The sequence below is a fragment of the Phallusia mammillata genome, chromosome 1, assembly GCF_965637545.1.
Source record: "Phallusia mammillata chromosome 1, kaPhaMamm4.hap1.1, whole genome shotgun sequence".
Taxonomy (NCBI): domain Eukaryota; kingdom Metazoa; phylum Chordata; class Ascidiacea; order Phlebobranchia; family Ascidiidae; genus Phallusia; species Phallusia mammillata.
Genome location: NC_137252.1, coordinates 23,933,140 through 23,958,810, shown reverse-complemented (window position 1 = coordinate 23,958,810; position 25,671 = coordinate 23,933,140). Strand labels below are relative to the sequence as shown.

General features: G+C 38.2%; 3 protein-coding genes across 3 annotated transcripts; 2 read left to right on the top strand and 1 right to left on the bottom strand.

Moving 5' to 3' along the window:
- Positions 1-515: 515 nt before the first annotated feature.
- On the top strand, positions 516-25,208 carry LOC145206075 (glycine amidinotransferase, mitochondrial-like). The gene is made up of 10 exons (XM_080078498.1): positions 516-619; positions 20,049-20,129; positions 20,734-20,850; positions 20,963-21,158; positions 21,409-21,599; positions 22,799-22,936; positions 23,933-24,097; positions 24,457-24,520; positions 24,589-24,705; positions 24,863-25,208. Exons 1-10 carry the CDS (start codon positions 566-568, stop codon positions 24,970-24,972), a joined length of 1,233 nt encoding a protein of 410 aa, XP_079934624.1. The 5' UTR covers positions 516-565; the 3' UTR covers positions 24,973-25,208.
- On the bottom strand, positions 1,927-4,669 carry LOC145234581 (sterile alpha motif domain-containing protein 3-like). Its single transcript, XM_080099295.1, has 7 exons — positions 4,502-4,669; positions 4,231-4,439; positions 3,579-4,117; positions 3,354-3,516; positions 3,224-3,287; positions 2,993-3,158; positions 1,927-2,715 (listed from the first exon to the last, which is right to left on the bottom strand). Exons 3-7 carry the CDS (start codon positions 3,785-3,787, stop codon positions 2,601-2,603), a joined length of 717 nt encoding a protein of 238 aa, XP_079955421.1. The 5' UTR covers positions 3,788-4,117; positions 4,231-4,439; positions 4,502-4,669; the 3' UTR covers positions 1,927-2,600.
- Positions 10,909-11,919, top strand: LOC145237393 (uncharacterized). Its single transcript, XM_080100243.1, has one exon. It carries the CDS (start codon positions 10,909-10,911, stop codon positions 11,917-11,919), a length of 1,011 nt encoding a protein of 336 aa, XP_079956369.1.
- Positions 25,209-25,671: the final 463 nt, after the last annotated feature.

Sequence of the window (25,671 nt, the reverse complement as noted above, 5' to 3'; positions counted from 1 at the left end):
GTAACCTTTACACACCCAGCAGGCGAGTTGGTGTAAAATGCTGCTCATACAAACGTTGTGTAATTTGGCGTATGAGTGAAATAGTGCCGCGGGCTTCGCTTGTCCTCAGCCTCGCCGTGTGGACCTACTTACTGAATTGCCATACCAAGCCAAACTGCGTAAAACTTTCCATTCGCTTGGCGGTACTGCAGGGGCAAGTAACACAATACAGATTCTGTGCATTTTTCTTCGTTTTGCCGCGTGGTATATAAGTGGGAAACGCTTTGGTTGCAGAACGGTTGAAGGTTAGGATAAATGGACCGACAAATGACAGAGCATTCCTGCCAGCCAATGTGATTCTCATCATGCTTACTCATAGACCGTCTACATGAATCACTTAACCTTCATTTGGCAAGTATCAAAATAAAATCAGGTTTTAGCTGGAGCCTAAACTATTCGGCAATATTGGTCTTACGATATTCAAAATAAAAGATTGGTACAAAAAACTATAGTTCAATCTTACTTATTCAGGTCCAGATTTGTTGGCTAGGTATTTTTTAGTAATTGATACTAACAACGTTGAAGAATGAAGCGTGCATTATTGACGTACGGCTCAGTTATCCAAATACAAGCCAGACAGGTGGGTTTTGCAGTGCTGTACATGTAAATGTATGGTTATTTCCGCCTGTTTACATTAAAGCATACTTAACGTCAGAGTTGGGTGAGGTGTTGCATGTCACATGAAACTTTCTGGTCTAACTTGACAATTTATGCGTGTGTGTGCGTAATCTAAACCATTTTTATTATGTTTAAAATGCGAATTTTAAAAATGATTTTGTGTAACATACACACCGCGGCATATCTGCCATTAGATACGACGCACCGTTTGCAGAAAACTGTACTAGATCCTTAAACAAAAATAAAAAATTGAACGTTGAAAAAACAAACATAAGATAAGATTGGATATAACCAACATAAAAGCCTGCTCAACTCCGGTAGGGCGTAAAGTGTATACCAAAACAGGTTGCAGTTTTAAAGCACCATGTTTTGTGGCTGCATCGCCAGCACGATTGTTTAAATACAAAATATTTCCCAATTTTCTTCAGATTTGACGATATTTCGTACGATACCGCTACAAACTAACCGAAATATCCACGGTGGCCGCCACCGTGCTTTAAAAACCCAAGGTGGCCCGCCAGCGCCTACTCGGTGCCTATGACTTTGAGTTACCAAGGGAACAAAAGACCGTTACTGCAATAAGTAATAAACCGTTAGTGGACAAACATTATTTAGGGCGTTGGCCAAGATGCCAAAAGGGCCATTCGAATTCCAACGGTTCGTTGCTAGTAACCAACTGCCAAACATAAAACTTAATATTAGTACGTTACAGGTAAAAATTTTTATCACGTGGTTGTTGGCGTGTAACCCGGGGCTGCGGCGTTTCCCCTCCTCCCGTAAGCGTGCGCCAATACATCTGTTGTGCTTTTACCACCCTTTAAGTCTACTAATTTCTTGTTATTGCGCAATTCGGCCGAAACCAAATCTTTCACGAAAATTTGAAGCTTTGGTAACGTTTAAGTCACAGAGATTTCTAGTTCTCCGTTGGCCAAGGAATGGACCGGCTTCCGTGACGGCAAATTGCATGACGTCTTTTCACAGACAGTCAGGAAACCGTTGAAAGTTTGTTATAACACCAGTGGCAGCTCATGCCTAAAATTTCTGCGGGTGCTGCTCCAAATTTTAGCCTTTATTGAACATATATAAGTTGGCAATATATAGAAAAGCCACATTTATAAATTTCCAGCCATTGTTTTGTGTTGAATAACAACATCTTAATTAGCAACTCCATTGTGACGCAATTTTCGTTACGCATTAATGTACACGAGTGTAACGAGCAGACGGTATCATTTGGGAATTTTGTTTACTTGCATGGCGATTGGCCAAACTCAATAACGTTCAGTAATACTGTGGCACAAAAACACACGTGACACAGACTTGAAACGAAGCGGTTGTAAATATGGTAAAACACAACAATATATAGAACAAAAACTCAATATACAAAACAAAATAGTAATAAATGAGTCGAAACGTATTTCAGTTGGACAACATTTAAAACTAACCGGTTATAACAATGTCCACTAACAGCTGCAGGGGTCCGCTAATACTTTTTAACGCGACCCTAAAAAAATGCTCTAAATTCTCGCGACCCAAGCATTTTATTAGCATGTAAGTTTGTGGAAAATACTAAGGAACTAAATATCAATATTAGGACTGTTATATGTTATTGTCACATAATACAGTAGGTAGCCTACACTGTTAAAAAATTTACTGGGAAAACTTCTGGCAGCTTTTTTTACGGCACTTTTTGTAGATTTTACTGTGGAAACCCAAGTAAATATATACGTGCATTCCCCAGTTATTTTCTTTTGTTTTACATGTCTGTACACGTAATTTTTACGGAACCTGGCCAGTTAAATTCACTGAATAACCTGCTGTTAAATCTACAGGGAAAAGTCCTGGCAGTTTTTTTTACTGACAAGTTTGTCAATTCTACTGCATTGCAAATTGCAATACAACACGCTTCAAAGAACTGTGTTTTATTGTTGCAAAAAGGCAGAATATTATTGCTTGTATGCCTGCATAATGTTGCTTAATTGCAAAACTTTTGGATGTATCCCACAACTTTTCCTTTTTTTAGAGGTTTTGCTTCCGGGTGCATTGATTTCCACAAAATACCTATACATACAAAAAACATAACAATCATTATAATTTTATTTGAATAAACAATAGATTTTACACATAAAATCAAACTATGCAATGTTTTTTTTTTCAATTAACATAAAAAATTCTAAAAACCTAATAAATCACAATCAAATCAAAACCTGTGGTTAAAACCAACATGCCCTTAAGTTTAAAAAGAAAAAAATGCACTACCTGACCCAACAGACTTACGGCTTTTTTGTACTAATGTTTTGTACACAAACAAAAGAACATAAACATAGTCCACACTAACCTTTGCATGAACTCCAAAGTTGCCAATGCACTTTTTGGATACTCAATATTGAATATGAAGTAGGTGGCAATACAGCATGACAATGCAAGAAACAGGTCACTGCAAGAAGTTACTATGTTTTTTTCAACAATGACCTTAAAATGTTTGGCAATGGCTGGCATGTCCCCTAGAATAAAAATGTTTGTACTTAAAACATACACATACATATAAGAATGTATATTGCAAACTCACCAATTGCTATAACATAAGGAGTAGTTTCGTTTTCTTCTATAATAGTGCTTAACTGATACTCATCCTAGACACAAAGTGCATTTTTGTTAGAAGTGAACTGTGCACTGTCATCAAAAAATGCAGCACTTACCTTGAAACATTTGAGAATGGTCTTGCCTTCTTCCTTAAAAAAAGCAGCCAGAAGGCTTACCACTTCAGATGACTTTGCATCGTTATTTTCAAATTGGGAGCATTGGTGCTTAATGGATTTTAGCACTGTTTCCACACTTGGTCGAGCATTTAATTTTAGTGACCTGAAGCAAGATTCAACAAGTTAGATGAGAACCCAAAAGTGCAATAATTCCACTTTGCTCACCTATACACCTCCATGCTGCGATGAGCAATGGTTGATGGCAGATGTTCTATGTGGTCTTTTTCCAATAGCTTCCCAAAATGGGAAAGTAAAAACTCGGCCTCTGTCAAAAATGGCCATTGTGTCAGCACCATTTGGACAGGGGAGTTTTTATTAATTAATTCCCGTTGCATGAAGTAAGTTTGCTTCATGAGGTTTTTGGTATGTTGCATATCCCATTCAGGTTTTGCTCTTTTAAACTCTTCCAATAACCAATTTTGCAAAGAAGTTTGGTTTTGGGTTTTGTTTGGAACCAACCAATTTTTGACACCATAAGGAGTTTTCAAAATTTTACTTGCAGAACTTTGGACATCAGATAAATGCTGCAGTTTTCTTTTTTTTGCGTATCACATTTTCCCATCTGTAGTACAGCTGGTTTGCAATTGAGTTGTGGCCATCACCATAGGAATGCCTCCAATAACATCTCTGAATGATGTTGGATATTTGGAAACAACCAAATAAGCAATGCGCTCAAGGTTTTTTCTTCCTGGCCTCTCCGTAAACTGAAATGTTTGCACAAATGTCAACAAATACACATATGGAAAAAACTAAACTGCGCTACTGTTTGGACTGCATGAAAAGTAGACTTATTTTGTATCATTTGTAATGTCTTCACCTGCATAACTTTATCAATTATTACATGAATAAGTTCTTTTCTCAAAACGGCATTGGGTACTCGATTTTCTTGAAGAACATTCATTAAAGCCCTGGAACATTTTTCCCAAGGTACTCTGTACTCATGTATCCACTGAACACAATCATTTATGCTGCTGTCATTGTCAGTATCCGAGGTCAGCAGTGGCTCTGTACCTGAACTTGAAGATTCTATAAAGCACATCAATATTTAATCATTAAACAAATTAGCTTTAGGAAGCATTTTTACTTACCCTGATTCACCAAGGAAGTTTTAAGCAATTTTCTTGCTTGCACCAGTGTAAACTGGACAAGCAAATCATCCAGTTCCAAATGCTGAAAATCATCAGTGGTAATAACACCCAGGTTGCTTAAATGGTTCAAACATAATTTAAGTTTTGTTCATTGGTTACCAGTTCTGGCAATGTTTTTTTTAAGTATTCCTCCATTTTCTGTTAGAAACAAAAGTTTAAAACCCTGAACATATCGAAAGTCGACAAAAACACTCATAAACTCCAATGTTGTACACAGTTATAGGAATTCTCAAAAATAATCAATACAAACACATAATAAATCAAAACGTTGAAAATGATCCAATTTGTAAACACCATAATGTGAATAAGCATGAGCAATTTGTTTAATTATAACAAAATGAATTTGACTGCCAAAGCTTGAATCATTGAGACTTGTATCATGGCGGCCAATACAATGCAAGTTGCTATAACAGCAAGACAAGCGTGATGTAAGAGGATATGATATTGTACGTCTTTGAGCATTTATCGACAGGACATTGAATTTCATAACCTTGTCGTATATAATGCTTCGTATGTTTTATAGGTTCTTTCAGGCAATCAAAACCTTTCCCACATATTTCTACACTACACACTAAACTTGAGTCCATTACAGAAGTTTTTAGCTTTAATCAAAACAGATTTACCGTTTTGTCAAAAAAACAAACATCTGCACCTCTCTCTGTATACAGCAACTGTAAACACCGTACAAAATAAAACCTAACATTAACTCTAAAAAAGTAACACGATGTGCATCTGCCAGCAGCAACCTACGCTCACACAGAACCTCCGCGGTCGCGCATAGATGCAGTCTACATTTTGAGCGAATCTGATTGGATAACGCATTCATCCATATCAGAACATGCTTGAATTACGGTCACGTGGACGTAAAAAAAACTTACGTTTCGAGACCGTAAAAGATTACGTATGTTTTTCCAGTAAAATTTACGAGTTTTTTTTACAGTGTACCGTATTTACTTGATTGTAAGTCGCGACTTATATTGTTTTTTTGCCTGCCGTTTGTGCGGCTTTATAATCGGCGGCTAACATTTTTTTTATACCGGTATTGTTTCTACACTTAAACTTTTTAATATTTTGGGGGTTCAAAACTTGTATGCATGTACAGATTATACGTCGATATACGTTCCGTTGGGTACAATTATTAACGTGACTAACAAACATGGGCAAAAAGTTGTACTACGTAGCAACATAATGATTTATGATGAAGCAATATAGTAGCCTATTTAACATCCCAGCGTGCGGCTTACAATCGAGGGCGGCTTACATTATTTTTTTGACACCTCAACATGTGGGTTATAATAGGGTTGCCATATTTTATGACACACAATCCCTCACAAAATTTATCTCGGTTGCGTTAACCCAGATTTTCTCAAACTTTTTCGTTATTTTTTCTGAACGGTCCCTTTGCATTATTTCGAGGGCTCGCGGTGCGTAAGCTTGAATGTGTATTTTAGAAAAACGAAAGTTGATTGCAGAATTTTAGCTAGTTATGCAAAATTCCGCATAACAATGATCCAAATCTGACATCACAGACAAGACAAAAGCATTACAATTGTGCGCGAACAATTGCATTTTTGTTAGTTGTCATGCAATAAAGCCTGTTGTTTAGCAATAGAGACGGCCGATTCTCACTTTCACTTTGATTTAAACTTATTGAGTTGCACAAACTGACGCCAAATAATTAGAATATAGAATTACTTTCACCTTTTCGCAGTTGCCGCAAAATGCCCTAACTGAAGGACTGCGGACGCCAGTTTGAGAACCACTGCGTTACCCTTTTTTGTGATCTAAACACTTCTATTCCGGAATAAATTTAGAATATTCGAAAATCACACGGACGACGACACTAGAAAACGTTAGATACGATACTCTGATCCTTGTCAATTAACTTTCTGCTTAGGCTTCTGTTTAGTCAAGTTTATTAGGCTAAGCTCACTACTCTCACTATCCTTAAAACAATAAGCACATATATCAGGGGTCGCCAACCTTTAGCACTCAAAAAACCATTCGGACAATGGAAGCCACAAAGACCTTTTCAAATTTGAAATAAAATCCCACTGTAAAAACGTTTTTTATGTCTCACGACATTTGACTTTTTGTTGTCAGTTGGTTCCTTGCATATTAGGTACACAGTTAAAGCAAATGAAATTTCCCACGTTCCAATGTAGCATCAAATGCTGTGTTTTCTTGAGACGCGGATTTTTATTTGTGTATTTAATGTAGGGTTGCCATACGTCAGGATTTTCCCTGACATGTCAGGGAATTTGGTGTTAAAATCTGCGTCAGGGAGAAATGTTAAAATGTACTTAAAAGTCAGGAATTTGAGAAAAATATATACATATATATGTATACTATGAAATTAATGTACCAATTGGCCCGAATGATTTTTAGAGTGGTAAAGGTTAGCGACCCCTGATATATGTGCTTATTGTTTCATGGATAGTAAGAGTAGTGAGCTTAGACTAATAAACTTAACTAAACGGAACATAGAAAGGTAATTGACAAGGATCAGAGTACCGTATCTAACGTTTTCTCGTGTCGCCGTCCGTGTGACTTCCGAATATTCCAAATTTATTCCGGAATAGAAGTGTTTGGATTCCAAAAATGGCTAACGCAGCCGTTCTCAAACTGGGATCCGCGGTCCTTTAGGGCAGTGGTCGGCAACCACTGGTCCGCGGCCCGGTGCCGGTCCGTAAGGAGTTTGTTACCGGGCCGCATAAAATTGCTCAAGGTTGCTTTTGAATGAAAGTTGGAATAATTGTCATTAGTTTTCAGTACTGATTATTTGTGGTTTTCAAAGGCTTGTCCGTGATATAAATTTTTGTTTCAAACCGGTCCGCAGTGCAAAAAAGGTATATAGGCTTCATCGCGCAACAATGGGTTGAACAACTTGTGTTTTATTACGATTTTGACCAGCATCACACGTAGCTGTTCGCATGCTCACGTGCATCACTACGTAATTATATGTAACAAATGGCTATTCAAAATAACAGCAAAATTGCCGTATTTCATGCATAGCATGAATAGACCTTTATATTGGATTGATGTTTTAATTTACTAAAACCTCACGCGGGCCAGACAGGGACAGCCAACGGGCCGGATGTGGCCCGCGGGCCGTAAAATGCCCAGGCCTGGTTTAGACGGTAATGACCCTAAGTTTAGATTCTAACCCTAAGTTTAGAGGGTAATGAACGTAATCCTATAGATCAGGGGTCACCAAACTTTTTTCACTGCGGGCCGGATAAGTTTAAAAATGATTCGCTCGGGCCGCATAGTTTACATGTCTTAGCGCCGTCCTTCCAAACTTAGCCCGCGGGGCGATTTTTATAAGGGCGCCAAGATATGGTCTTTCTACAATTAAATCCCATTTAAAATCTGGTGATGCGACTGTTAAATTGTATAGCTCGTCCCATCTTAAGAGCAATGCTTTTATATTACGTCACAACTAACAAAACAAGGCAATTGTTTGCGCACAATTGACACTTGTAGTCTTGTCTGTGACGTAACATACTGGCTTTGGATTAATCCTGGGCTTTATTATACTATGAAACTGGGGTATATCATTTTTACAAATCGCGACAGGAAAACTTTTGCAAGGACCAGATTAATTTTTGAATGTTACAATCTTATCAATACGGTTCAGCAAACCAAAAAATGTGGTCGCGGGCCGGATAAAATGACCTCGCGGGCCGGATCCGGCCCGCGGGCCGTAGTTTGGGGACCCCTGCTATAGATGGTTAAATAACCCTAACTCAGTGGTTCTTAACCTTTTTATAACGGCCGAACCCCTACGATATTCTTCAGCCTTTTGGCGAACCCCAAATTTACATCCTAGGTTTTTAACCCATTTTGTTTGGCGGGTCAGAATTAGTTTTCGTTCAACCGTAGTGGCACCAGTTACTGTTTTTCATTTTGTTAAATTCTGACATAATAGTACAAGCAACTTGTTTCATGATTGCTTTAATTCCGGCAATTTTTGGTTTTTACCAAAATGAAGCATTGTATTTTTAGCATCTGTACACAAACACGAAACAGATGAAGTAATAAGTTTTTGCTGCCAACAAAACTTCGTTGTGTTTCTGCTTACGAACAACGCGAACAATGCTCTTTGTTACGTCAAAAAAAGAAAATAAAACCTTAGTGCAGGGGTGCACAACCATTTTGCTAGGACGGCCGCATCGCAAATTCTTATGATCACCAGCGGCCGTCATTTACCTGCTTATTTTTGTTTTAAAATAATTGGTTTATATCATGTGCCCAGATTAATTTCTAGCTCGGTGCACAGATTGAGCTGCACAGCGAGGTGATCAGTTTTAACTGTTTATGATGTCCTAATCTATATTGTGATGCTTGTGGTACCTGTTTTGTTCGCATTGTTTGCACACAATAGGCGTACAAAAAGTCTGACACATATGGTTATGTGTGGTGTGCTAGACCACTGCCCGCGCTTGTGGAAATTGTTTCCTGAATTGCATTGCTATTGAGGGCAATTGGATGGGAACCTGCAGATCGTTCTGTGACGTCACTGTGTGCTCGCCAGTTGTGTTTGCCAGGCCCTTCAAGGGTTTGACGTAGTCAAAAACTGTGACGTCACTGTGGGCTCGGCGAACGTGTTTGTCTGGCTCTTCAAAAGCTAGGCGCAGCCAATTAATTCGCGCCTGCAAACCTGTTTTCTGACGTAATATTGTAAAGACAGTTTTGACGTAGTCAATTGCATCGACCAAGCGCTTCGGGGGGAATTTATTCATCGAATAACGTTTGTACAACTAGATTAAGTGATTGGACGAAAAAATAAACAAAGCCATGCGATAAAATGGCGATATGTACAGCATGCTGAAAACACAAATGATACAATTGTTTGCTCAAAGTTCGTTGGGGATGCCCAGTCAAAAATTTTCTACACCTAACGCCCGGGTCATACTCGACCAACACTGGTTTATCTATCGTTTATGTCAGGATCGGCCGATTCATGCTTAACAGAGCATACGTCATATTTGTTTCTATGGGTCTTTTTCGCCATACTAGGGTTTAAAATGGAAAATGTGGTATAATTACACTTGGTGTTGATAAGATTAAGCAAGAAGTTGCTATACTTGGGTGCCGAGAGTGTGGCGCCACACCTGTTCGGTTCTGGATTAATGCGGTATCTGAAAGAATATTAAGCTATTGGTTGACAATGTTATTTTTGACACCAGGGCCCTCGAGAGCAAAAAATATATGCTGGGGAACGAAAAATTCTGGCCCCCCTCTCAACACTATAGTCATGTCTAGAATAGTTATTGGTTTATGCGCTGATGATCAAACATTCAATACGTTCATTCTGCAATCAGAACAAACAAAAGGAAGTTGGCCAATGGATAATTGACACTCATTGAAAGGCTTGGTCAAGAACGTCAGACCTTAAGAGTTTTGAATACCTAAAATTCCTAATTTTTACGGCATGCGCCAGTGACCGTAATTTTTGGTTTGCCAAATCGTACTTATAACTTTGCAACATTCAAAAATTAATTTACTCTTTGCGAAACAACGTTTGCCTGAAAAGTACAAAATACCCTAAATCCCCTAAATCATTAAAAAAAATCACTTCTGCCTAAATCACTTCTAAGATACAAAACTTTCGCATAAGCTGAAAATACGCGTGCTAACTTAATAAAACCACATAGCGTTACAGCTCTGATCTAATCATCAAAAAGACTGCTCGGTAAAACGCCCGTTTAAGCATCGATCTCTACGCATTAAATCGCCGCTATAGCGTAAACCAGTAATTGTAAACCAGTAAATTTCTCCCTTGGGCTTTCCAGTGTACACATATGGGCTGTAATGGTAACCATTTGGCCATTGAGCCAAAATTTTGAACACTAAATGAGTAACCCACTGCAAACATTTTTTTTCTTCAAATGTTACCTTTTAGTACATATCACGGGCTTGCATTTCTGACCTAAGGGACTGGAAAATCTAAAACCAAATATTTCGGGGTTAAAGGGGTGCAAAATGGGTAAATCCAACAAAAAGTTAGAAAAGTTTTTAGGGTTAGGTTGATGTTTTCTAGAGAACCATATCTTTTGTAATCATCAGACAAATGAATCTCCTTGGACTTTTTGGAAACCATTTCTGATTTTAACATTAAACCGGGCGAATGTCAAGTTTCCTTTGATGTTGTCAGTTTGTTTACATCCGTACCTACTGATTTGGCGCTCTCGATCACCCTGGACAAACTTAAACAAGACACAACACTACACGAACGCACCGGACTAGACCTTTCACACATAGGAACAGCATTACAGATTTGCCTTAACGCAACTGTTTTTACTTACAAAGACACAATATACAAACAAATCTTTGGCACACCGATGGGCTCACCTATTTCAGCAATTCTCGCTAATCTCACCATAGAACACATCGAGCAAAAGGCACTTACAACTTTTCACACACCACCACGTCTATGGCTTAGATACGTGGATGACACATACGTTGTTATCGATAAAAACATGGTCCACGTATATCACGCACACCTGAACACCATATCACCAACAATAGCATTCACAATGGAAAACAAAAAACACGACACTATTGCGTTTTTGGATGTGTCTGTCACCAGGCAGCCAGACCAAACGCTCACCACTAACATCTACAAGAAGCCCACGAACACTGATCGATACCTAAATTACACATCTCACCATCCTCGGCACCAAAAGCTTACGGTCGCCAAAACACTTTACAACAGAGCCAAGACACACATCAGGGATATGGCTATTCGCAAACACGAATGCAAGAACATTGCACGCGTGTTAGGGAATAACGGTTTCCCACGTAACTTGCACCACATGACACGTAACACAACCACCTCGCAAAACAGACAGTTTAAATCGTTCACTTGCCTACCATACGTCCAGGGTGTATCGGAGCGCCTCAAACGAATCTTGAACGACGCTGGAGTAAAGGTGGCAATGACACCTCTTAAAACAATTGGACAGTTGCTACCAAAACCTAAAGATGCCACTATACCACAACATCGTACAGGAGTTGTTTACCAGGTCCCTTGTCGTGATTGTAATATGGTATACATTGGCCAAACTAAGCGAAATCTAAATTCACGCCTCAAGGAACACAAAGTGGCAGTCAGAAACATGGACGTCAACAAGTCCGCCTTATGCGAACATGTTTTGGAATGTGATCACCGCTTTAATTGGAACGATGCCCAAATTTTGAAACAAGAACCGAATTGGTCGAAAAGATTGGTCTTCGAAAGTTGCCTCATAAATTCTAATTCAAATGTTTTAAATCGTAACGATGGCAAAAGCCTGAGCCCAGTTTTCCACGACATTTTACGTTCGACTTCCCCATCAAATATCGGACATTAGTTGTCATTTTTTCATTAGTGGCCTGTCATTTTCTAGCGCACGCAACTCTTCACGGAAAGCCTTTGTCCTAATGTAATTATTTTTCATCGTATCCCGCTGTTTTTGTTCATTTTCGCCTCTGTGCCCGCTGTATTATTCATTCATTGCTCTGAAGAAGCCCTATCGTTCTGGTGGGCGAAACGTCAGCTAAAATACAAGTTCTTGAACAACTAGTATTTTGTCTAGCAATACACCAGTCGAACGAAAGAATTTATCAAATGAATTAAGCAATATAACTGACAAATGATTTACCATAAATATGTGCACACTTACGAACAAAATCTTTTAGCACTTAAATTTAATTCCTGTCTTTTAAAGTTGACAGATAATAAATATCTCATATAGTTACAGAAAATCCCAAAAAATGACAGCATCGTTCACTAGAGAGGATGGAAAAAAACTATTCCTACTTACAGCACAAATAATCTAAATTCGGTTGCTTTCCAGTAAAGTAAATCAGATAAAGGCCTCAGATTTCTGTTAAACTCAAGGGGTATAAATTCTTTGTATCTCATTCCCACTGATCAACATTACAGCTGTTGATGAAAGCTTTGCTTGAAGTTGGAACTCCTCTCCACCAGATTAACAATCGCCGCATTACTCCTAAACATGTCGAGTGCATATAATCTAGTACAAAGCCTGTAACCATTTCCACACGTCAGAACTGAAGTACCAATGTGGTGGTTACAATCATATTGATGCAAAAAGTCATCATCAGTTCGACTTGGCTCATCTGTTTTCAACTTGCACAACCGATTGTCGAAATATTCACCTTTCACAGCTGTGGTAGCAAGTGTGAGACTTGATTAGTTTCAGACTGGAACGAGCTGGAGCATCACAAACATACATTCCTGAATTTCCAAGTTTGTAAGTATCGCTGCAAATTGGATTGCTTTGCAAATCTTTTATGTCATTTAGTAGTGAATCGAAAAAAACACACTCGGGTCTGTCATCTCTCAAATTGAAGATTTGTATGTGCAGTAAATTCCTGCACAGAGTGGTTTCATATTGACATTTAAAATTGACATAAGTATTGGACAAACTTTAAAATTTGGTGACTCATTATTATTGAATAATAAGTAGTACTTTGTTTCACATGTTGATGCCGCTCGCCTGATCAAAAATGATTTAAGATTATCTTTCCAAACGTTAAAATGTACATAAGCACCACCCAACATATTTTCATAGCAAAGCTTTGGATATGGCAGCAAAGTGTTAAAACTTGATGGCAATTCTTTATGAAAGGGTAACTTTGAGTAGTCGAGATACTGCCATTTTTGGTACATTGGGTTCCGTTATAGCCCAGTGATGAATTGCATTTGTAAAGCTTGGTTTGGTATTGCCACTGGCATTGTCTCTGTTGGCTGTAAAACAGGTGCAGAATCAGAGCCGGACATTAATGTTATTGAAATGGTTGAACTACACATGCCTTCACACTCACTGTGTCGTTCAGAATCATTCATATTCTGGGTCTCTTTTTCAATTATAAGAGCTGCTGCTTGCAGTTTTCTTTTCTTCGACGATTGCTTCCTTCTCCATTTCTGAGTTAAATTGCTAAAAGTTTTGTACGCTGTACCCGTTTTTGGTGGCTTCATTAACCCACGTTTTTTTAGTCAGATCTAAAATAAACAATATAGTCGTCGTACACTCGTAAACCTCCTTGATTAAAACTTTCCCGCCGCCAAGCAACACGTGTTTGCTTTTAGTCCGGATTCAAAACGTTCAAGATTGGCATTTACCAATCACGACAGACAACGTTTCATAAAGTTCATAGGTCAAATGATTGCGCAAGTGTGGTGCAATTTGAGTTTGACTACGCTTACTTGACAGTTGACATAATTCGTGATATGTGTAATATCTATGTTATAAACGCCCTGAGTTGTCAAAGATTAGGCGCTAACGAACCGCCACGTCGACTTCAGGCTCGCTAAAGGTACGAAAAGATAATGATGGTACATAAAATGCATTACTTTCATTTTTAAATGTTCACCACTTCAAGTCGTCGTACGAATTGCCTCAAAACTATCGGTGAAAATGGTGTCAATCAGGCCCCACAAGAGGGAGGTGCAGCCGGTGCGCCGCCCATGAGAGTATTGGAGGCCCATAATTATTAGGTTAAAAATTAGAGGGTCAAATGTGTATGTTCTTTCAAAATTGTTTTGAAACTGAAAAATGTTGATGCTGATTACCGAATATGGAGTTTGATTTGTAAGTAGTGCAAATCACGCTATGCAACAAGTTTTATGATTGTTAGTCGGTACATGTGCGAATTGTAGCGAGATCTTTTTTTGATGTTCCTATTTTTTGTGCCGCAGTTGTTCGTTGTTTGGTGAGGGTTAGCAATGTCAACGGTAACATTTATTGCAGTAAGCTTATAAGTCGTATAAGTTGTGGTGTGAATTGACATACATCTTGTAATTTGAACAACATAAGGTATGGTGTTAAGTGCACATTTGTGCTGACTACATAGTGCTGGTAAGTTTTCTGGACGGTATAGTACCTGTTACACGTATTTAGTTTGGTCACAGTTTTTTTAACAAGCGAGGTACTTCTTTGGACCATATTTGCTAAGGTTCGTAAAGCAACGGTCGTATGTGTGTGGAGACGTTTACTTTGCTGTCTGCCTTCATGTTAGCATTTTTAATTGGCCTATATGTACGTATGTGAAAATTACCACCAAGGCAGTTATACCTTGTTTTCAACAAATTGTCCGACTTGAGTATCAGCTGGGAAAACACTTGATTTGGCTCGGTATACCAACAACAAAACATATTTTTTTTACCACATGTTGAGTTGGCTTCACCCAAACAACATCAGAACTTTACTGTGCGATTCGTAGTTATTTTTGCTTAATTTTCACGTAACGAAGTCGCTGCAGAAAAAAAACTGTGTTTCACTGGCATTGTGTTGCAGTTGCCGCTTGATTAATGCCATGGCTCACCAAACTTTTTGCATAGCGGGCCGGATAAGTTTAATAATGATTCGCGCGTGCCGTATAGTTTACAAGCCATAGCGTAGTCTTTCCAAACTCGCCCGGCGATTTTTTTTTTTATCGAACCGCCAAGAGATCTTTCTGCAATTGATTTCACAAGTGATCAAAGTTACCGCAATTGTTCGCGAACAATCAAAACACTTGTAGTTTTGTCTGTGGTGTTACGCACTGGCTTATTATTTTTGTACGTTGAAATCCTACAAGACTAGGTAAAATTAATTTCAGATGTCCTTCCAAGAAAAATTTCGCAAACAGTAAATTAATTTTTGAATGTTGCAAAATTACGGTCTTTGCGCATGCCGTAAAAATTAGGAATTTTAGGTTTTCAAAACTCTTAAGGTCTGACGTTCTTGACCAAGCCTTTTAATGAGTGTCAATTATCCATTGGTCAACTTCCTTTTGTTTGTTCTGATTGCAGAATGAACGTATTGAATGTTTGATCATCAGCGCATAAACCAATCACTATTCTAGACATGACTATAGTGTTGAGAGGGGGGCCAGAATTTTTCGTTCCCCAGCATATATTTTTTGCTCTCGAGGGCCCTGGTGTCAAAAATAACATTGTCAACCAATAGCTTAATATTCTTTCAGATACCGCATTAATCCAGAACCGAACAGGTGTGGCGCCACACTCTCGGCACCCAAGTATAGCAACTTCTTGCTTAATCTTATCAACACCAAGTGTAATTATACCACATTTTCCATTTTAAACCCTAGTATGGCGAAAAAGACCCATAGAAACAAATATGACGTATGCTCTGTTAAGCATGAATCGGCCGATCCTGACATAAACGATAGATAAACCAGTGTTGGTCGAGTATGACCCGGGCGTTAGGTGTAGAAAATTTTTGACTGGGCATCCCCAACGAACTTTGAGCAAACGATTGTATCATTTGTGTTTTCAACATGCTGTACATATCGCCATTGTATCGCATGGCTTTTTTTTTTTCGTCCAATCACTTAATCTAGTTGTACAAACGTTATTCGATGAATAAATTCCCCCCGAAGCGCTTGGTCGATGCAATTGACTACGTCAAAACTGTCTTTACAATATTACGTCAGAAAACAGGCCTGCAGGCGCGAATTAATTGGCTGCGCCAAGCTCTTGAAGAGCCAGACAAACACGATTGCCGAGCCCACAGTGACGTCACAGTTTTTGACTACGTCAAACCCTTGAAGGGCCTGGCAAACACAATTGGCGAGCACACAGTGACGTCACAGAACGATCTGCAGGTTCCCATCCAATTGCCCTCAACAGCAATGCAATTCAGGAAACAATTTCCACAAGGCGGGCAGTGGTCTAGCACACCACAAACGCAATGCTCTTTTTAATATCACAAAAACTGTTTAGTGCAGTTTAAAACAGCCCTGCTTAAGTTTAACCTTCCAGTGTTTTAATATTGACCAAATACAAATTGCCGTTTTTAGCAACTATAGACCCTAAACTTTGACAAAAACGAGTATTTGTATTGTACTTCAAAAAGACCTTCGTCGAACCCCTGAATCGGCGTTGCCGAACCCCTGGGGTTCGATCGAACCCCGGTTAAGAACCACTGATCTAGATTATTTTCAAAGTAATCATGAACATCAGATCTACAGAAACATTTTTATTTCAGTAACTAGCCTTTCTTTGTCAACAATAGGATATGCTTGGTGGTCACTACTATCTCCTCTGTAGAATGTTCATTCTTAGAAAACACTTCCTGTGAAGCAATTTAGCAGCTACTGTTTAGAGAAACAGTCCATCATATCAATACACATGATTGCACTTGGTTGCAAATACTGTCCACATGGTGTGTTAAGACAGGGGTCGGCAACCTTTTTTGCACCGCGGACCGTTTTTGAAAGTGAAATTTTATCGCGGACCGGTCTTGAAAAAACTACAAATATTTAGCAATAAAAACACCTAAATTAGTTTATCATTCCCGGGATACATGAGCAAAATGTTTTAAACCGTTCCACAGGAAATGTTATACAGCCCGGTAACGAACTCCTCGCGGACCGGTACCGGGCCGCGGACCGGCGGTTGCCGACCACTGTGTTAAGAAACCAAAACTTGAAATTGTCATCACTCAGTTATTTCAAAATTCCTGTTGCTTCTGCATTTGTTTGTTCTGCATTTGATATTGCCTGAATTTCAGTGAGGCATTTAAATTCACAGTCACAGAGCTGTTTTTTTCTTTGGTAGCATTCAGAACTAAAACTGAGTATTTCTTGATGTTGCCTATTCCAGCATGACATATTTGGAACAGCATATGTTTTATCCCATTTTGTCTTAAAACTTTTTAATTCAGTTATTTATTATGAAGGTTATTCCAGAGACTACTAAGCAGAGACTGCACATTGCGATTTTTATTAACATCGGTTTCGCTTGAACGCGACCAGTAAGATGGCGGCGTTTACAATAGAAACGGATAGGAAAAAGTTGTGTTGTCGTCTGTTTTTTCGTGTTTACGTGTTTACGTGAAGCGTAGGCTTTTGAATTAAATTTTATTGATTGGTACATCAACTTGACCACTTCTGAAAACATATTGAAGAAAGAAACTTTCCGCAGGCGGAAAAAACGGCATAGGTGGCGATTGAATGTACGAAATTTGCTACCAAATTTTCGGATGTGCATGTATGACGAAAACTCCATTGCCAACATCTATAGATTATATTTGCGAAAAGAGATGTAATACGAATTGCTGGCAGTTACAAATGTTCTCATAATAATGTAACTAAATTTTAAAATCTGTCATATGTAATTAAAGACCATGCTATTCCCAACACATTTAAAACGCAATAAATTTTATCATCTTGCCTTTTGTTCTGGTACTTGTGTTTTTTTTTAATATCAATTCAAGCAGCTCAAACTAACCAACCTCATAGGTGTTGATTCCAGATATATTATTTTGATGATTATCAGGATGAAACAGGAAACAGCATATGTTCTCAAAGGAATGGCACTAAATTTTAAAATCAGTTATCATCAAATAACGACCATGCCAGGGCCTTACACATTTAAAATGCAATCAATTTTGTCATTTCGCTTTTTGTTCTGGTAGTTGTGTTGTTTTTTAATCAATTTAACATTTTTAAGTTATTTTAGATGTTGTTTTTGCAGCTTAAACTATCCAATCTCATAGGTGTTGCTCCCAGATATACTAGTTTGCTGATCAGGATGAAACTGGAAATACAGTATCATGCATTATTTTAATCGATATTGCCATTAGTTTTACAATTTAATTTTTGAGGCATTTGTCAAGTTTTATGGTATTGCATTTAAAATACAATTAAGGCTGGACTGTTTTCAAATCAACTGCCTACTTGATTTTTTTGATTTTTTTTTTTTTTTAACTTTTTTGATTTTTTGTACATTGTTCAGTCATATATTTCATCTATTGTTTATCTTTGAGTTGTGACATTTTCATTTGCATGAGTCAAAGTCATTTTTATTTGTGTTCATGTGGTAATATGGCAAGCAACCACTGCATCTGCATGTAATTTTATTTTCTCTACCAGCTAAAACCTTCCTCTGTTAAGCCTTCATACAAATACCACTTAGTAAACAAATGTATTGTTTTGTCTATCTCTGAACTTTGAAGTAGCAAGGTGCATACAAATCAAGTCTGTTACAAAACATAACAGAAACTGCTGATTTAATAGTAACAATAAACTTGTGTCTTGGTTTCACATTTGATGAGTTGTTGCTGTGGTGACGCAACTCCATCTTCATAAGTCAGAGCCTATCAACAACTTATTACCATTCTAAAGTCACTGTATTCTAGAAAAAATTACCACAACATTAGTTTCAAAAGAAATGTTTTACTGCAGCTCTTTTAAGTTCAGTTCAACAATATTAAGACAAATAAATCGTTTGGGGGTAGTGCATTTCAGTCAATACATTCTTAGTATAGGAGAGAGCTGTCGACAAAAACCTGCAGCACAGCTTAAAACTAACCTACAGCCAATTTTGACTAAACACATGTGGTCATATCAGAAATCTCGCTTTCTACCACTATCTTGGGCCTGTATTTCCATGGGCCGGATGAGTGTTTTACCTTTATATATTTTAAAAAGTGTTCTAGTTTGTTTAACACCCATTAATATCCGATTTAAAAGCCTACGCTTCACGTAAACACGAAAAAACAGACGACAACACCACTTTTTCCTATCCTTTTCCATTGTAAACGCTAAAATCTTAGTGGTCGCGTTTAAGCGGAACCGATCTTAATACTTGCAGAGAACATTATTATTTTAAAAACACAAATGAAGTTTAATAAGTATCAGATTAAAATACCTAAAAATCAGAATAATTAATTCAAACTTACATACCAAATTTTAGTTTGATCCGTTGCGTACTGGCAAAGATATCGCCCCATTTATGTCGTCGCTTAATGGGCAGTGTGTAGTCTCTGCTTAAGAGCTTAGTAGTCTCTGGTTATTCGTGACTTTTCAAGGCGTTAGATGACCATTTCACTTTTTAATTTAATGATAACTGCAAAAACTGAAGCCCACCTACAGTCATCTTAAAAAGTCACGTCTAACTTCAAATAAATAAATTGAAAGATGGCAAAATAATTATTTAACTATACTCAATGCCGAACTTAAAAATATAGTACACGGGTTTGGCTTTGGAGCACAGTAGACCCGGAACAGACAACACAACTACAGGCCGGTTCACACGCTACGTGATTTGTAGAGTTGCGCGAGCCGCAGCACCCTGTCGCCTATTTCGCCCGGCACGTAGCTTTTCCAACTGCCCTTGCGTACAACTGCTAAACGTCATGAACGTCACGAAATTGGAGCTGCAGTTCCACCATAGATAACATAATAATGCCATAAAATTTTTTAAAAGGAAAAAATGAAGATCAAGGCGGAAAATATACTTATTATATATTGCTAAAGAATAAAAAAATAAGTATAATGTAAGTTATCTGTAATATTGTGGTAGGAATATTAAGTCAAAATATCCAGGGGTGCTGCACCTCCGCAGCACCCTAGCACGAGCCGCCCCTGCGTAACACCGTTCTAAAGCCACACAAGCATGTAATTATGACGGTGGACTTCCTGGAAAATAGTAAATATATTTTTAAAAGTTCTTTTTTTCTACTAGAATGTTATTGCCTCTCGCTCGAAGCTGGTTGTGGCGGTTCAAGGTGCACGCAAACGACATGCAGATACAGTTGGACCAAAGGTAGATGTTTTATCACCCCTCTCTATGTGGACGGCTGCACCACGTGGTCATTATTTCGCTAACTACTGCTTTTTGATACATGCTTAGGATTTTTCTCGTAATATCCAATGTGAAGCTGTCAATAGCAGATTAATGTCCATTGTTACGGTGTTTATCCATATTGTTAATGAAACACTATCAGCAATCACTCTTAACTGTTTTTGACGTCATAACTGTTACGCTAAGTGTCGCCCATTGATTCCACATGAAGTGTCTAAAAAAAGTCAAGCAACAGGGCGTATAAGTCCATTATATACAATTTTTACCAACCTAAAACTTAAGAACAGAAGTCGTATGTTCAAATGTATGGTTTTTATCAATGATCGGTCGGCAATAAGTATGTCTATCTTAAATGTCCGTATTCGCGGCAGGTAGGATTTGGTTGCCTGACTGCATGAACCACTCATTTTGTGTAGTTTGTGAACAATGAGGCTCCTTGCACATCTTATTCAATAGCTAAATTAAACGCAAGCGGAATGCAACTAATAAAGCAAATGACCGGCGGAAAACATGTTACAACCCACGATACAAATAACTAAACAACAAAAGTTATCGTATATTCCAGGTTGACCGACAGAAAAAATCGCCAGTCTGTTCTTACAACGAGTGGGACCCACTTGATGAGGTGATCGTCGGTCGTCCTGACAACGCGTGCGTACCCTCACTTACCCCTGAAGTGAAGGTATGACAATGTATGCATATTATAAAGTTTAGATTTCGGGCTCCTTTGGAATAGCTATGCGTGGATTGGAAAGACACGTTGAAATTAATGTATTTCACCTTTGTGTTTCCAGGCTATCACAAGTCCTCAGCAGTGGGAGTTTTTTCGAAAATTCGGGGGCCAATTTTTCCCAGAAGAGCACCTGAAAAAAGCGGTGTCCCAAATCGAAGAAATGTGCAATGTGTTACGCCACGAAGGCGTCACAGTGAGGCGTCCTGACATAGTAGATTGGAGCAAAGCCTACGAAACACCAGATTTTAAATCCAAAGGTTATTATATGACAATAATTTTTAAGCGTCAATATGAAAAAAACGGAGAAAGGGTATAATGAGAACAACGTCACAATCTTGTGTATTTTAAGTATATACCCTAAGACCTAAGCGCCTATAACAATTCACAAGCGATTTTATGTGCTCTTTTAATTGGACCCCTATATGTCAAAAGATAAACTGACAAAGATATTAGTAAATCAGAAAACTGTCTGTGGCTCGATATTTATATTCATCACTTTATATGCAGGTACGCACGCAGCTATGCCACGAGATATCTTGATCGTGATTGGTGAAGAAATTATCGAGGCACCAATGGCTTGGCGTTCCAGGTTTTTCGAATATCGCGCTTATCGGTCACTGATGAAAGAATATTTTCAAGCCGGGGCTAAATGGACCACTGCTCCTAAGCCTCTTATGAGTGATGAGTTATATGATCAGGTAAGCGAATGTTGTTTCGTGCTGCTTTTGCCATGTGGAATTGCGACATCAAAAAGGGGAAGTACTCAATATACACGTGGACCCAGTTATTAACTAAAAAGCCGGCAGTGGCCTTGTTCTCTCATGTTCGTGCATTACGAAGCAGATCAGTGGGGCTGAACTGACAACCCATTTAACACGGAGAATGCACAAAGTATTCATTTTAGAATGCGCACTCACGTGTATTCCTGTGGTTCATTGTTGGGTGTCAACAGTGAAAGCCGATTATCCAACCTAAGAAAATCCTTTTCTCCTTTGTAAACGCTCTAGTGTAGTTGATCTTTCCCAGCACCTGTGGGTACTGGTATCATAGACGAATAGCAGCATAATAACTCCCAGACTTGCCGCGTTTTGACCAAAAAGCGAGAAAAAGCAGAAAGAATCATTTATTATTTCGTAATTATTATTTATTGAAGATTGATTCAAAATTGCGGGTTTCGAGACATTAAAAATTTTAGAAGTAGACAAACAGCAAGATTTCGCTCATACCAATTAAGTGCAAATCAAGCATAACATATATTAGAAAAAAAGTTTAAACAGCAAATTCATATATTATAGTATTAGGTGACTGTGGTTTGTGCCAAAAAGTCAGCTGCGATGTGTCATATGAATGTGTGCAAAAAACTACTTCCGAGTTTTATCCGGTTAAACAAACATCTAAACCTAGCTAATCGGCTGCAATTAGGTAAATTAGCTTTGACGCGTATACTGCGTCATCAATCCTAACACTTTGAGTTTATTTTTATTTTTTAAAGTAAGCATCAAATGGGACTACAATGGTTATGCGTCGGCATATCACCTATATGTTTCACTTTTTTCAAAGCTGTATCAGATAAGACATAAACCTATCACAGCTTGCTCTGTAGTTAAGTACATCAGTAAACCTCAGTTCAGTTATTCCAGACCCGTTTGGACCAAAATATTTGTCAATCAACTTTCGTTTTTATGAAATACACATTTTGGCTCAAGGACCGCGAGCCCTCGAAATAATGGCAAAGGGACCGTTTTGAAAAAAATATGAAAAAGTTTGGGAACCACTGAATTAGGCAAAGACGCAGATTAACCGAGATTTACTGTTGCTTGTCCGTTTTCCACATAACGTTGCACTAGGTTAGTTTAAAAACACGGTCAGTATTTACATTTTTTGTCGTTTATTTTAGAACTACCCAGTGGAGAATGTGGAACATCGTTACAAACTTTTGAGCGAAGGCCGTTACCTCACAACTGAATTCGAACCCTGTTTTGACGCAGCAGATTTCATGAGATGCGGAAAAGATATTTTCGCTCAGCAAAGTCAGGTTGGTGAGAAATTGAGCAAAATTCCCACACATCTCTTTTTTTGGTTGGTTGTTAAAGCGGTTGCCTATTTGGTTAATGTTTTTGAGAAATCAACGATGTAACAAGACACTTTTGGTAAGTTCTTTTACTACAAAGTTCTCACAGTTTAACCATCTGTCACTCGCAAAACTGTATCAAAGTCCGTAGACTTGAATTACAGCAATTATCACGGCAAAATTGCACCAATTTTGTTCGTTTTGCAATGTTAATACTTGTGAAATATTCGTTTTGCAAATGCTTGTGAAATATAGCGGGAGTGTCACCGGGTTTACTACGCATACAATGTGACAACAAATATTTGTTAACGCAACATTAAGGTCATGAATGTTGACTTTGCTCCTTCACATGTTGCGCAATCACATTTTTAACAATGTTGTACGATGTCGTTTAAAAAGATATTATGGATAGTTACATAAAATTTATACCGATCAATAAATATCGTGCAGCCAGTAAAGTTTTATGAAGCTGAATATAGGCATGATGGGATGCATTGATGAATTTTAGGATTTTACGAATCAGCGCAATCTTTATATTTAAAACTGGAATATTTTGCTTCATAACAATTAGCAGGGTGCGAAACGTGCGTTTGAAGTGTTTTGTTATCTGTGGTATTTTTGGTTATCTGTGGTTGAACTACAATCGACTAATTTTATGAAGCAATATAACTTGATAGCGAATATTTGTGGTTAGATTACAGTGACAACGTTTTTAGACTTTGGTCCGTTAAGATCAATGTTATAGGTAGCTAATACGCGGTCTTGGCACGGTAAATTTGAACAGTCACTGTTAAAAGCAGGCAATGGTCGGTAACCCCTGAGTAAATAGGTCAGAGTTTGGTTAGGCTGTTTTACATCATGAAGTATAATATAAATATATGTGCCCGACGAACTCAATCGTACCTACTGCGTTCACAAACTTTTCATGTCTACTTAAACTTAACCTTTATTTGTTAAAAGGTCACAAACTTGTTTGGAATAGAATGGATGGCCCGCCATCTTGGACCAGACTATAAAGTGCATTTATTACAATTCAAAGATCCAAATCCAATGCACATTGATGCTACTTTCAACGCTGTTGGACCGGGACTTGTGATTGTCAATCCTGATATACCATGTTTGCAGGTTGGTCAATATGTTAAAGATTCCAAAATGTGTTAAATCCGAGCATTGAGTCATCAAGTCAAGTTTGTTTGCTTAGTGAATTCATCACATTGTCAACGTTGAACAGTTACGTAAAACAGCAAGAACACCGGGTTATCGGGTCAAATTTGATTTGAATAATGATTGAGTTCTATGTTCAGGGTGTGGGTTGTTTCTAACTTTGTGTCTATTATTGTATAGGAATATTTTATGTATTTAACGTCACAAAATGCCGCACGATCATATTTCTATGTTGAACTGGTTGTGGTTGTGGTTACCACAAGACTAACTAAGCTTGTGTATCGAACATTTTTTTCAACACTTCTTTGTTTGCGTTTCAGTCTGAGATGTTCAACAAAGCCGGTTGGAAACTGGTAAAGGCCCCAAAACCAATAGTGCCTGATGGTAAACATGACCACATAGCTGTGATATAGCTGTTTTTATTTCGAGTCAAAACTATGACTTGCACACAGATCATCCAATGTGGATGTCATCAAAATGGTTGAGCATGAACGTTCTTATGTTGGATGAGCGAAGAGTTATGGTCTGTAAACACGAAATACCCACTATAAGAATGTTTGAAAGTCTCGGTAAGAAATTGTTTTGTTTTGTTTTTAAAATAGTTAACAGCACGACTTAGTGGTAGGCTATTGTTTAATGTCGGTAAAAGGCACAATGGAAAAATGCTGACGTTAAAACCGGCATTAGTTCCTTTCATTTAAAAGCTTAATTTCGTGTACGTTACAGGAATTAAGGCAATACCAGTCGACATACGGTTTGCCAATTCGCTTGGCGGAGGGTTCCATTGCTGGACCACTGACGTCAGAAGAAGGGGTGTTCTGGAGTCGTACTTTTAAAACGACTTAAAAAAATTGCTGCCCTATTATTGGTCAATGTCTATCCGTAAAAGTATATTGATATAACCGTATTTAGCATTGTTAGGCGAATATTCCCTATGTAGTTTTGTTGTAGTTTGTATGAACCTGGTGCTGTTTGACGCAAAAAATTATTTGTGTTCCGTTAAAATAATGAAACAAACTTTAATGAGGCCTAAATAAGGGCAAATTTGCGAAAAAAAACTTATATGTGTGTACCCAACCAGTTTCCACATCAGCAGTTAATTGTATATATTTAACGTAAATGATCTCTATAGGCTCACTTTACTTGACAACGCTCCAGAGTTGCAAGTCGGGCCGGGCTTTTCGGGTCGGGTTCGGGTTCGGGCCGGGTTCGGGCCGGGTTCGGGCTTAGGTATTTGTGAGAAAACGGGCTTAAAACGGGCCTGACTTTGCGTTCCGTGTCCGCCAATTTTTAAATAAAATCACTCAGCTAAGTAACAAGTCTCTGGCTTAGACTTAATGCCCACCCTACTCTAAAACACATTGTTTACGCCATTTTCTACTATTGTTCATTGTGTTTGTTGTCTTTCTCTTTTTTATTTCTCATCCTTTGTTGCAAGGCTTTCGTGGATAGGCCTGTCAATCAAAATTTCGGGCCTAAACGGGCTTCTCAAAAACGTTTCGGGTTCGGGCCGGGCTTCGGGCTTATACTTTCGG